The sequence below is a fragment of the Trachemys scripta genome, chromosome 4, assembly GCF_013100865.1.
Source record: "Trachemys scripta elegans isolate TJP31775 chromosome 4, CAS_Tse_1.0, whole genome shotgun sequence".
NCBI lineage: Eukaryota > Metazoa > Chordata > Testudines > Emydidae > Trachemys > Trachemys scripta.
This window is the reverse complement of record NC_048301.1, coordinates 70,292,169-70,306,854: the sequence shown is the minus strand read 5'-3', so window position 1 is coordinate 70,306,854 and position 14,686 is coordinate 70,292,169. Positions and strand designations below refer to the sequence as shown.

The 14,686-nt window shown below is 41.8% G+C and overlaps 1 protein-coding gene across 4 annotated transcripts in view; it reads left to right on the top strand.

Annotated features, from left to right (window-relative positions):
* The window catches only part of FUT8 (fucosyltransferase 8), a 243,814-nt gene extending 238,991 nt beyond the window's left edge, over positions 1–4,823 (top strand). For all 4 annotated transcript variants that reach the window (XM_034769407.1, XM_034769408.1, XM_034769409.1 and 1 more), the window contains one exon: positions 3,752–4,823. In XM_034769407.1, coding sequence (XP_034625298.1) covers positions 3,752–4,069 — 318 coding nt within the window. In that variant the 3' untranslated portion in view covers positions 4,070–4,823. The remainder of the gene's footprint in view (positions 1–3,751) is intronic.
* Positions 4,824–14,686: the final 9,863 nt, after the last annotated feature.

Below are 14,686 nucleotides of genomic sequence, written 5' to 3'. Positions count from 1 at the left end.
AACTCATCTGCCCATGAAGGTGCAGCAGTTTCACTTGGTGTAGAGAAATCTGCAGGTGGAGAAGGGTTATCCTGTGTTTCTCTGTCCTCTTCCTCAGGTAGAGGTTGAGATTAGGTACTCTTTCGAGGCACCAGAGGAAGAACAGAAATTGGATGGCTAACCTGAAGAGGTACATGAAGGGAAGCCAACTAATTACTGGCTGGTCTTGAATGTTGAGGCCAGGGAGGCAAATAAGGCCATGGCTGAAATCTATATGGATAAGGAATAAAGTCTGGATCTTAAGAAAGGGTTCTAAGCATAGAGTCAGTGAGGTAATTTTCTCAGTAATAGTCCCTAGCTTGAGAGAGAACTGAAGATGGATGACAATCTGATGATTGGTCCTGAATGGGTGCTTGAGAGACGGATGAAGAGTCCTGCAAGTGTGGATCTGCACTTGAGGGTGCTACCAGATTTTTTGGAGTAGGCACTTTGACCCAGGCTATGGGGGTCCTGGGCTCCAGATAAATTCTCATGACAGGAACCCTGGGATGTTCCCATGAAGTCAGTGATATAGTTGGTAAGAAAAATAATCCAGCAATGGAGACCATAACTCCAGGGTAACTCTGATGTCATTTCTAAAAGTAGTGATTAAAGACGATTCCTACACTAATTGAGAAGGAGAGGAAGCTGACATGTCCTCCTTATCTTCAGAAAATCACTTTGGCACTCCAGGGGTTAATGAGGTTTCAGGCATCCTCTCAGCCAGTACCGAGGGATAAGACTGTGTACATTCCAGTGCCAGAGCCCCTGACCGCACCATGGAATGCGTGTGGTGCAGTTGCTGTACTGAGGACGCCCACGCTGAAGAGTCTGTCCAAGATCTCTTCAAAATCGGAGCTGTTACAGGGTGAGGATCTGGTGGTGTCACCTTCAGTCTTAATGCTGACCTCCCAGATGCCGTCTTAAGTGGTTCTTTCAGTACCCACTGTCACAGTTCAGAGAAACTGCACCTGTATTTCCACAGGATATATAATCCAACAAGGGCACCCACTCTTAGGCTTCCAACTCCCCAGATATCACCTCTCTTGGGTGGAGACATGCATTTCTCTCCCTTCTGACCTGGGTATTTCCAGACTGCAGAGTTCCCTGCCTACACTGTGAGTTCCCCAACAAGGGCTCTGGCAGGTGATCAGTCCTTCAAACCCCACCAAGATGTTTTTCTGTGATCACAAGTTCATAACAGTTCTTAGCTCAGAATGAGCACCCCCATGAAGCTGAGTCATTCTTTTGTGCATTTTGAGCGTCTGATCTTGTCCTCATATAACAGATGATCATCTTTTCTTAGAAACCATTCTTAACTTCGTCTAGCAAACTGTTTGAGAGTCCTTGGAAGCTCATAACACTTCCCAGGTATTACATTAGCCATGTTTCTCTTCCCTAGAGAGGTTACATACAATCCCACAATATTACACACACATTTGCATTTTTAATACAATACAATACAACTCCTAAGATACTGAAATTTTAATTTAATAAGGTTTGTCTAGGATATTGCAGGAAATTGCCTTATCTGTCACACCTTTGGGTCTGTCTGAAGAACTTCACCTCATCCTGGCTGAAGAACTGCTGGAGTAGTCCTTGACTCGCTGGGCAGCAGAAGTGCCTGACAGCTCCAGCCATTGAGTCTTAGTGTAACCTCCCTCATTGCTGGAAGACTCACTGACTGGGTCACCAAATGTAGGTCAGAGACTCCTTGTAACTGTAGTAAGTCAGAGTCTGACTAAGGTGTCACAGGTTTTCCATTAAAAAGATCCTCAATCTATGTTCTCTGGACCTCTGAGTCAGGGCCGGCTCTAGTTTTTTGCCACTCCAAGCAAAAAAAAAAAAAAAAAAAAAGGGGGGGGGGGGGGCGGCCGGACTGTCGAAGCAAAAAAAAACAACCCCAAAACGGCAGCCGCAGGGAGCGCGGTCAAGGCAGCTCGCAGGGGGATGAAGGGTGGTGCCCGCCCGCTCCTTCCGCCTGTGGGCAGCCAGGCGCTGCAGCCCACTCGCATCCGGGCGAGAGGGGCTCCCCCCTTCGGCCTTGGGGTGCCTCTCCCGGCCGGGCATGTGGAGCCCCTGGGGGCTGCAGGAGATGCTGGCTCAGCTGGTCCTTTAAAGGCGGCTCAGCTGGGCTGGGCTCAGAGCGGCGCAGGAGGCGGAGGCCGGTGCAGGCGGCGGGGAGTGGCGCGTCCTGGGGAGTCCGGCGGCATGGTGAGCGGTGGGGATTGCTAGTTCCTGCCCCCCCCCGCCCCCCCCGGGCCGGGATCCGTGCCCCTGCAGGGCTGGGCTGGGACTGGCGGAGTGTGGGAGCCGGCCAGGGGCTCCGGAGCTGCGGAATGGCCTGCCAAAGCGGGGAAAAAAAAAAAAAAAACTGGCCAGAATGTGCCACCCCAAGATTAGCCAGAATGCCACCCCTTACAATGTGCTGCCCCAGGCACGTGCTTTCTCGTCTGGTGCCTGGAGCCGGCACTGCTCTAAGTGCTCTTCTTAAATGCTCTAGAGATAGCACACTTTGAGGGGATGTGAGATTCCGGTAAGCAAAAAAGATAATGGTTGTGTCCGTCCATGAGGGAAATAACTTTCCTGCAACAAGGGCAGGACTTGAAGCCTGAAATTGACAAGATAACTGACTAGCCTCACTGACTGCACTAAAGCAACAACTGTCTTTTTTTTCTTTAACTAAGTAACTAATAATTAATAACTTAGTTAACTTCTAAACTCCTGTGCAAGGGGTGCTTCCCCACCATAAGTGAGAGCCACATGCACCGGAATTTGAAGAAGAACTGTCTTTTGTTCAGATTCTGATCTTGGCCATGTGTTGGGATAGCTGGGAGATGGTGATATTTTTATATGAGGTAAAGGAGACAGAACTGGGTGTCATTTGCATGCTATTAGCATGTAGAACATCGTATCTCCCAATTCTGCCCAATGGTTTCATGCAGAAGTTAAAAAAGATAGGAGAGAAAATTGAGCTTTGTGGGGTACCAGAGGTGAATGTGGTGGAGTCATTAGCGATTGCAAGAAAGGATTAGAAGTATTTGAGTGCTTTTCCATTATTCCTTACTATGTCGCTGAGATGAAACAGTGGTATTCAGTGATATCAAAAGCCATAGACACTCCCAGGAGTGTAGGCATGGACATCCTCTGTGGACAGGACAGGTGTCATTCATCAGCACCACCAATGCTGACTCTATTCTAGGACCTGACTTGAAACCTAACTGAGAGTGGTCCAGAATATTGACAGTGGATAAGTAAAGCCCTTGATTAATGTTTTGTTTCAGTAAAAACTTTAAATCCGGGGGGGGGGGGAGGGGATGGGAACACTGATTTTCAAGGTTTTCTATGCAGAGAGATGACACATTTTACTTGTTGCTTTATTTCAAATTATTGTTAAAAGAAAAAAAAGACAAAGCCAAACTGTGATTATTTATAAATCCATGATTTTTTCAGCTTTTATCTCTTTATTGAAAAGTGCAAAGTTTTCATTTTCTTTTTTCCCAAATGTGATGTTAAAAATTCTAACAGCAGAGTTGCATGGTATTTGTTAGCAAGCGTAAAGTATTTTTCACATATACCATTTAAAGAACTTGGAAGTTTAAGCTGGACTTCTAGTGCTTGAACTTCTTTTGTGTGCAATGTAGCTATGGGGTGTAGGTTGTTGACTGTTGAATGTTGTGTTGAGTTAGAGACATACTGCACTGATGGTTTCTTTTCTATTTTTATTTCCAAGGTTTGTCGAGTTGCCTATGAAATCATGCAGACTTTGCATCCAGATGCTTCAGCACATTTCCACTCTTTGGATGATATCTACTATTTTGGAGGACAAAATGCGCACAACCAGATTGCCATTTATGCCCACCATCCACGAACTGCTGATGAAATCCCCATGGAACCTGAAGATATAATTGGTGTGGCTGGAAACCATTGGGATGGTTACTCTAAAGGCATCAATAGGAAATTAGGGAGAACAGGCCTGTACCCATCTTACAAAGTAAAGGAGAAAATCGAGACGGTCAAGTACCCTACATACCCAGAGGCTGACAAATAGAACAAAAGAAGGAGGGTTGTCACTCACTCTTAATTCTAATTGGTTTGAACCAACCAACATACAGAAGGCTTATATGGGATTTGAATTCACATTTTAACATGTAGTTAAAATGAAAGCCTTTAGCATTCAGACTGAATAAGAAGCTTGGAGTAAATGGACAGGCCATTATTTGAACTTTGTGATGAACTTTTTTTTTGTTATATGCACTCTTACACATGCGTGTGCACACATCCTCCCAGGAAAACTGTTGTTTTATACTATTTGTCTCTTTCAAGATTTGTCTCCATCATTAGTCATACGTGAGCTTTGTGCTCTCTTCTTTGCCATTAATTGACTATAATACTCAGACTTACAACACTGCCATATTGTGTAATTTGAGTGACATGAACATATTTTGTATGTACGGAATTTACAACATGGTGCCTATATTTGAAAGATCTGTGACCTTTTCAGAAGAGCCATGCCCAGTTCCACTGATAGGCAAGAATTGATCTTTAACTGGTCTTGTCACGAGCGGTGAACTTGTTCCAACCAACAGATTAAAAAATCAGAGTAGATTTTGTTTCTTTACAAGAGTCATTTAAAAGAAACAATTCCATTGATTAGTTCACCTCATTAATAATAAAGGATACATTCAAACAATAAAATATTCACTGTCTGTTAGGAACTTTTGTAAACAATGCCATGAACAGATTCTTTAGTACTGTATGTTTCTGGACATTGTCTTTGATAACAAAAAATAAATTTAAAAAACGAATAGCTGGAGTTTTATATATTTTTAAATATTCATTGCTCAGTTGAATAACTGCCAATGGGTCACTGTTTCTCAAGGACTTCTACGGAGAATGGATTTCAGCAGAAAGGCTTCAGTGGTTCAGAATTTCTTATCGATATCTTTTTCTCTAAGTCTCCAACTTTCCATCTTCTCTATTTCTCGTCTGAAATATAAAGTTCTGTTAGGGAATTATAAACATTAATTTATTATTTTGGCATTGAATGCAATCACTTTGAAATGTAAGTAAAATATGACATATTGCTTATAGTACTTGTCAGCAAATATATCGTTTCAAAAGGTTAGGCTCCTCTGTATCTACTCATAGCCAGACTTCCCTTTTGCTCTAGTGTGTTTGAGAGAAATCCTAAAGCTAATGGACTTGTGGGACTAAGCTGGCCTGTTCCCATTTAACAGTTCTTTATTTTGGAGCCACAGAATTAATTCTATGTTAGGCAGTTTCCTAGGTGATTTTGATTGTCTCCCCACTAATTTAGCAAAATTTCTGGCCTGGTTTTTCACATGCACAGTCTGAGGCTAGAAGAGAAGTTCTTTTCTTAAGTTTGAGGGAGATGAACAAAGCTATTTGGAATTACAAGACTTGGAAAAATTGTTATTTTTTAAATTTTTCAGAAATAACTCCTTTGTCTTTTGATCTCAAAGTGAAAATTAGTGAATAGCTATAGTTTTAACTTTTTTGGGATCCTTATTTTTTTAGTTATTTCTCAATACATATTGTAATTGCTATACAATATTTTTAGATTTTGTAAAATAAGTGTATACTGCTATAGATTTTCTAAGCTCTTTGCTTACAAATGCAGACTTTATAAGCTTCCTACTCATCACTTGGAGATCAGTGCAGAAATAATTTCACAAATGAACTAAAATATGAAGGTTCCTGAGGAGTGAGGTAAGTCAAATAAAAATATCAGCCAAAGGACAAGGCAGCTGAGACTCCATGACTTCCCGCTGCCCCAGTCATATGCTTTCCAGAGATCTATTTCCTTCAAGAGTGCCAATTAATAAGTCCCCCAGATAAAACAGCCAAGACTCCATTCATTTTAGATTAAACAAAATAAATACTACAGACTTGAGTCACAGTTGCCATAAAGCCCTTTTACACTACCACAGTGGTAAAGAGCCCAGGGGTAAATGAGAATCAGGCCCTGTAGTAAAGTTACATAATAATTATAAATTTTACTTGGTCCGATAAAGTTTTAGTTTTGCAGAAGTCCATTTTGTTTTTCTGTATCAGAACTCCAAGTCTGACATATCCCTATAAAGACAGAATCGTTGGCATAAACCCCCCCCGTCTAGTTATAATTCATGTACTCTTTGATACAAGCTAGTGTTTTAATTCCTCTCCTTTTAATTTATTTTAATATATAACCGCATAATTTCCTTCTTTCCTATTATATATGTAATATACTTATTATTAGATTTGGGCAAAGTTTTTTGGCCAAAACTTTTTTCACCCAAAAAATGCAGATTCAGATCAACCAAAACATTTTGTGAATTTGTGCCGATTTTGCTAAATTGTTTCACTAGGGGAAAAAAGAAGAACAGGAGTACTTGTGGCACCTTAGAGACTAACAAATTTATTAGAGCATAAGCTTTCGTGGACTACAGCCCACTTCTTCGGATGCATATAGAATGGAACATATATTGAGGAGATATATATACACACATACAGAGAGCATAAACAGGTGGGAGTTGTCTTACCAACTCTGAGAGGCCAATTAATTAAGAGAAAAAAAACTTTTGAAGTGATAATCAAGCTAGCCCAGTACAGACAGTTTGATAATAAGTGTGAGAGTACTTACAAGGGGAGATAGTCAATGTTTGTAATGGCTCAGCCATTCCCAGTCCTTATTCAAACCGGAGTTGATTGTGTCTAGTTTGCATATCAATTCTAGCTCAGCAGTCTCTCTTTGGAGTCTGTTTTTGAAGTTTTTCTGTTGTAATATAGCCACCCGCAGGTCTGTCAGTGAATGACCAGACAGGTTAAAGTGTTCTCCCACTGGTTTTTGAGTATTTTGATTCCTGATGTCAGATTTGTGTCCATTAATTCTTTTGCGTAGAGACTGTCCGGTTTGGCCAATGTACATGGCAGAGGGGCATTGCTGGCACATGATGGCATATATCACATTGGTAGATGTGCAGGTGAACGAGCCCCTGATGGTATGGCTGATTCTAAAGGGAATCTTCTTTCCAACTAGGCTAACAAACTTTTTTCACATATTTTTCAGTTACGTAGCCTTATGTATTGCCAAAGATTGCAGCCCTGAGGCTTCTCTAAGGTATATAGGGAACCGAACTGCACCCTCACCCCCAGCTGTCCTAGTCCTATTGACAGCTAATTGTATTGCACAGGACAGCTAACTGTATTGCACGGGATTCCCCAAGGCTTTTCTGCCAGTGCCCTCACCACCTCCCCAGTGAATTGTTAGGCATTATGGATTTGTTCATATGGGAAGATATTTCCCCTCCAGGAGAAAACCCTAGATTGCCAGACAAATTTTGTCTTCCTGTTTCAATTGCTCAGAAAAGAAGCCTAAGCTTTCTTCTTTGAGGAAAGTTACTCCATGGTGGTCAGGAAGTTCCCTCCCATGTTTAAAACTTGTTCTAGTTTTCTTTGGACTCCTGGGTTCTCTCCCATTGTCTCTTGTCGTTATCTTCTCAATTTCCTCCAGCATCCAGCTCTTCCCACGATAGTGGTCAGCTTTCCCATTATCCCAGATCAAAAGCATTTTTTTAAACTTGAAATAGCTGAACCAGTTTATAAAACCTCAGAAAATGAAAACAGAATCCTTTAGATCCACTCTACTTGCAGAGGGACAGGGAGTTTTACTGGCATCAAGTGGATTTGTGAATGCCAGTCTACGCAATCCATTTTCAATGCAGCTCTTTTCCATTTGGCTTAATATTTGCCCCAAGTGTGTTCATATAAGTAATGTTGCTCATATCCGCAACCTTCCCACAAGAGAATTTGGTGTAATTCCTTATTTGGTGACTGTTTTTTGGGCAGGACACTCTTGGTACCAGCAATAGTACTGGGGAGCACCAGCTTTGTTCAATTTACTTGTTTTCATATAGAACAAAAATAAATATAATTAAAAGAAACACACCAATAGAGTACAGATTACTTCAGATGCCTGTCTGTAAGGAACTCACCCCAAAGCCCATGAAGCACAGAGAGCATGGTCTCTTAAGGGAAAGAAAAATCCACAAAAATACCCAAAATGCAAGCAGTTGGGTTATCCTTCATAGTACCTGAAGGCTAATCTGGTTAAAGCATGTTTTCATAAAGTCTGATGACACTGCAGTAATTGAACCATCTTGTTCTCCCTCCTCATGTTTTTTTCTCATGGGATACAGCTATATAAACCTCAGTATCTGGGGTCACTGAAATCCCATCCCCTCTTACTACCTCAGAGACGATAGTGCAGGCTCCCAGCCGACCGGGCTTTCCACAAGATAGGGAAGCAGAGTAGGCTAACATATCTTTGCAAGCAGCAGGAATCAAACTGAAGAAGCAGAAGAAGAAGAGGGAGCCCTAGAAAATGGGGAATGCCTGGATGGTTTTTGGCTGTCTTGTCTGTCAGTGGGTGAAGAGGAACCCAGCATTCATGCCATCTCAACCACGCCACAGACAATTAATTAGCCAGTAAATGGGAATATAATTTGTCTAGCCACTTGAGCATATTATTGGAGAATGGACTGTGGCAATTTGATAATGTTAAATATGTAGTTACTTTGTAACATCTATAAAATTTTTATTTGATTTCACTTGAGAGTAGAGTTAGTATACCGAAGCGACGAGTTAAAGCATGTGGAATTAAACTGACACAGGCAGTGATTCTTCCTGGCTCAGAAGGAGTTTATAGTGCTCTGGCATATTTTTTTTAAATAATTTTTGCTTGTGAATAAATATCAATTCTGTAAAACTAGACAAATCCCTTAAGGCTGAGCTAACTGCCTGAATTTTTATCTGTGCCTCCCTGGAAATTATATGGTGTCATGGGGTCTATCAGGCCTCTTTGCTTGCTGCTTGGGCCATCAGCGCCCTTACACCCACCTGTTCAAGCCAGCTACCAACCAGACATCCTCCAGAGGCCTAGAAGGGCCAGGAGGAGACACTGATCAATCGGGACCCTGCAGGCTAGTTAAGAAGGCTTGCCTGTTACTTCTCGGGGGCAGGGCTGGGTGAGATTGGGACAGAGAAGGAGCTGCTCAGGTCTAGTCCAGAATGTCAGGGCCTTGCCTTTAAGTGCTGCAACTAAACACCTGCCCTTAAGGTTTTGTTTTGTTTATTTACAGATTCAGGCAGCCAAATTCTGAGTTAATTTCTATTTAACTGTGTAAACACTGGTACTGGCCACGCTGCTCCAAGCAGGCAACCAAAACTTGTGGATGAAGGCAGGGAGTGCCTTCCGTACCATGATGCAGAGCAGCCCCACCTGTGACACAATAGCTGGAATTAATAAACCTTTACATTGAGGGTTTGGAATTCCTGAATATAGGAGTTTTTGCTTGAAAGGCTTTTGTTTATGTAATAAAGACATTTTCTAATGTTACAAAAATTAAAAATTACCAAGAGGTTCCCTATATGCATGCATGTATGCTGTTTTTCTGCCACTTTAGCTGTAAAACAGGCACAAACATATTAAGATACAGGGGAACAAGTCTGAAGCATAATTTTATTTTGTAGTATTTTGCTTTATTTCCCTTGGGTTAATATTCTACATAGCTATAAATCTGGTATTTATAATGCACCCTTTGCCATGGTAGGTGGCTGTCAACAAAATTATAAAAAACAGTCGGTCTCAGGAGCTCTGTCCCTTCCTGTTATGCCTGCGAGCTTTGTTAGTTTGTTTTCGTGTTTTTAAAACTAAGCTTTGGAGTATGTGACATGCGTTTTGAGTGAAGTGGGACAGGCCTTTCTATGAAGGTTGTGGGGAAGACTTTTGAGAACAGATAAGTGGCTCATTCAGCTCTGAAAGCAGAAATCTACTGCCAAGGGCCAAAAACTGAAGAAGTCCTGTTCTGTGACCTTCAACCTGGTACCATCAGCTTCAGAATCCCTACTGAACTCATCTGTTGTGGAAAGCGAAGCAGTGCCTGATGTCACCAGGACTCAGCTATTTGAGGGCTTTGAATGTCAAAACCAGGAAATGGATAGATTACTGGACAGGGCGCCAATGTGTGGAGCTTTGGAGGGATATACAGTTGTCACCTCTGTTTCTTAATAGAGAGTGTGTTGACCTAGCTAGAGCTTACTCAAAGCCTCCACTTTCATTTTCAGGCATAGTACATTGCAACAGTCTATCCTGGAGGTAGCAAATGTATAGATCACTATGGTCATTTCCACATCTAGTAGGAAGAGATGAATCAAAGATGGAGAGCCCTATGTCTGCCACTGTCACTATTTGGGTATCTAAGAGTAATAGAGTTGGTAATGGCCCAAGATTGTGTATTCACCTTGACAGAGGACAAATGCCCTCAAATGAGGCTTGACATTATAGATATGGCTAATTCTTCAAAATGTTTTCCTCTTCCTACCAACATTGCCCCAGGTGTGTTTTAACCAGTTGCACTTTATCTAGGAGCTTCTCTTATCACAGGTGCTGGGATAGCTGGGAGATGGTGTTCTCTATACTTAAGATGAAAAACATTTAGAGCTGGGCTTTGTCAGCATGTGGCTGGTGTTGGACACCATAGTGTATCATGATCTCCCACATTCTGCTACACCCACCTCTCACTTTCTTCATTTGCCAATGACAACAACTTCAGATCCCACTTTACTTCCTTGCCTCACGCCTGTGTCTATGCATTATTCCAAACTGTCCTTTGTGCTCTGAATGCCCTTCCCAAACCACCGCTCTTTCTTCATTCAAATGTCTCTAAAAAGAGGTCTGCATATACATTTAAATTATCCATCAGTTTTTTCCCCAGTGCATTCTTCATTCTGTATGTCTCTCTTTTAGATTGCCAGGTGTTTGGTGTGGGGGATATCTTTATTTTGTGTATTGTACAGTGCTGAGCACACTGTCCACACTAAACAAACCATAATCAGAGGAAATAAAATCATTCATAGGCAACTGAAGAAACTCTAGTAGACGGTGGAACAAGCTTAATGGATAATTTAGGCCTCTGTCCAGACTCAGAAATACAAAGCGATATCTAAATTCTCTTGTAAATAATAAATGCTTGGAAGATTACGCTGAGACATGCCCAGGGTTAGAATTTTTTTCTGAAAATTTCCAGTTTTGGTTAGTTAGCTCAACTGAGCAGCAGCTTCTTGCTAAGAAACCAGTTGAAATCAGTTTCTGCTGAACTGGACAGACTCCTGATTGCACAGAGCAAACGTAGGTAATCACAGACGCACGAAAAATTAATAGGAGACTTTCCATCTCATGAACCTGGTTCAGATTTGAAATGCACTGTGAAGAAAGCTTGAAAAAGTTCACAGGTATCCGGATGAAGACACCGGGGGGGGTGGGAGGGGAGGGGGAGAAAGTGTTTCTGTGCACATTTTCCAGACAGTAGCAATATGTGAGCAAAACCTTTCATATAGCTTGAGTTTCAGCTTTGTGTCTCTTGTTTACCAAGGACCACATCCTGTCATGTGAGGAATCAGAGCCTGCAGCAGAATCAGCTCCTGGGCACTCTAATGAGGAGAGGTAGTCTGTAGTAGGCTGCCTGATTGATTGGTTGGAAGAGTTAGCAGACCAGCTCTGAAGCCCGGCAGCAGCAGTTCAGTGGCTGCTCAAAGCATTCACTTGTGTCTGTGATAGTTCTGTCTGCTTATTCCAGCCCTGCTTCTGCCTCACGTCATTCCAGGTAACTTGAACCTTTGGCTCCAATTCCTTTTGACTTCAGCTCTGACTCTTAGCTCTGGCATTTAGGCTCTGACCCAGGGCTCTGATTCCTGGCTTCCAAGCCGGGCTCTAATCATGAGGCCTGACTCCTACTCCACGTGCTAGCTGACTGTCCATGTCCTGGTCACTGACACTCTGAAATTTTATGCAGCACACAGAGTAATCCAGTGACTGAATGGTATAATGCAAATAGACATATTACAATTACAGGATGTTTTAGATGGACAGCTGAGTCCCTCCCCTCAGCCAATCAGATTGTTTTGGGGGAAGCTCCAAAAAGCCCCAAACAGGAATGGACAAGAAGCCTCTCTCGTGTGAGAGGATCTCTGAGGAAAGATGCCTTAGCCTCTAGACTTAAGAATTTCATTTTGGGAAAGAGTTTAATTCTCCGAGTACGTGTTCCAGAAGTGAATGTTGGGCATATGTTTCATCATTATTATTTGGTTGTTAGAGGACCTGTTAATTTTTTTGGCTTACTGTTATTTAAGGCTGTGATTCTTACAGATCTCACATATTTGCTGTCAGTACATGTCTTTTACTTTATCTCATTCCCATTGGGAGTAAAGATCCTTGTATGTTTGAAGACGGTGATTGTCCTCCTTTGGGTGAACCCACCAGGTGTCTGATGTGCACATAGCCTTAATAACTGGAACATCCACAGCATTTCCTCCAGAGTGTATTGGGCATTTCTCCCGCCTACCAATGCTAACCAATTTCAATGCACCACGGCTAACATAGGATCAGGACTATCTGGGGCAAGTGGTAGTCAATTGCAAATCTGGGACCCAGAGTTCATTATAATTTCATTATAATTTCACACCTGTTGGCTGTTGCTCATTTGTAAAATACAACACTCACTTACATTACCTATAATGTAAACTGTATGCGTTTGTCTCTCAGCCCAGCAGTGCTTACACTTTTACAATGATTATGTACTAAAATGAAGCTGATACTTAAGCTTCCATTTGAACTGCTGTAAAAACAAACCCATAATACAGCAGGCAATGTATGGCAGAAATGCTTTCCTTACAAATGTTATGTCTGACTGAGCAGAAACAATTTTCATGGGGTGCACTCCAGAGAATTACAGTGCAGTGATACTAAACATTTAGGTTATAACTGAAAACTCTGTCCAAATTACATTTGTAAAGTGGACATATATAATTTGAATGAGAGCCTGAGCTTAGCGTTTTTGTTTCTTCCTCTGAAATAACTGTTTAGCCAAAAATCTCAAACCCACTTGCATTGAATTTCATATGCCAGGCTATTGCTCTGTGAAAGTCTCTAGCTAAAGAAAAGGCCTAATGATGAGCTGGGGGGTTGGGATGTATTGTTCACTTGTGTAGATTTACACACACATGTATTTTAATTACAGCAGTATTCTGATTTCTGATAAAAAACAAAACCATGAGCCTATGATGACTAGATCAGGCTTTGAGGCTACAACACTGTCACAACCACATTTTATTTTGATTAGGTTACAGCTGAGGTCTGCCCCACAAAACAAGAAAAATAAGAAATGTTTCCAACTAGAAAAGGAACAGAAGGTGTGCAAGCACAGCTCCTGTTCAGAGAAGCGTGACTTGTCAATAATTAGCTTCTGAGCATACACTGTTAACTCTCTTTTAACACCAGCTGCTCGTTGTCAGCTTTCCTCAATGGCTAATAAGAACAGGCATTGCATAGTTAAAGTGGTCATGAACTGAACTGAATCTATCCAGAATAGTTCTTCAGTGAAGAGTGAAGATCTTCTAACAGCACTGAAAGCTTCAGATTGATGTCTCGTGGGACAGAGAATCCTATGTATTAACTGGTAGTGTTTATACAGGAAGTGAGGTATCTCGTTATATTCAGTTCTTGTAACTAGCTCAATTGGTAACTCTAAGACCTTTCTTTTTCTCTAGAAGTACAAAGTTTAAAGGCCCAGTCCTGCAAACGCATGCTCCTGAGGGTGTTATGCCTCGTAATGTTTGTGGGATCTGGCCATAAATATTTCCCCTTCCCTAACAAGCTTCTGGCTCTATGTGGAAGAAAATTTCACCAGATCATCACTAACTGGAAACTATCTTTCTAGCTCTTAATAAGGGTTTGCTATTCACTTCAGCAACCAAAGCTGCTCACCTGCCCCACTTTCCCTCTTCCTAAATTGCTTTTTTCAATGGTTGCTGCTGTATCCTAATCACTTTACAAGGTAATGAAGAGAAGTAAACAAGTGGTTGAGATAAGTGTATATTCAGCAAAGGAAGAACAAGGAGAGAGGATATTTTTCACTGACTTTTAAATGTAACAAAAATGACATTTCTGTCTTAATCTACTTTTAAATTTGAATGAATTTTGCATGGATAATTGCTTCTCTGTATTGAACTCTGTGTTTTTTCTCTAAATATAGAAGCTGGGTCAGTGGGGATATTTTCTAAAAGTCACAAGTAAATAAGTAAAGCTTAGGAACATCACTTATTAATTAAGGGCCTAATCATGAGAGTTGCTGATTACCTTCTATTCCCATGCATGTCAGTGTGAATGGCAGATGCTCAGTACCAGTTATGATCAGAGTCTAAATCCCTGACCACTCTAACTTTGCTATACCTCTCATGTCTGTAGCCTTCCTGCATTATGCTTTGATCTGTCAGAGGTCACACACCAAGCAGTTTGATCAACTTATTACTGGATGACTTACTACCAGGGAACACCAAGATGCTGCAGAAAAAAAGGATTAGCAATTTAATAGACATTCTTTTTTCCTCTCTCTCAATACAGAAATGATGCCCTTTCATGGTGTTAGGGAGATCTATGCTACTAGAAATGCTAGGGTTACCATACGTCCGGATTTTCCCGGACATGTCCGGCTTTTGGGGGCTCAAATCCCCGTCCGGGGGGAAATCCCCAAAAGCCGGGCATGTCCGGGAAAATCGGGAGGTCAGCCGGGCCGGCGGGGAGCCGGGTCAGCCGGGCCGGCGGGGAGCC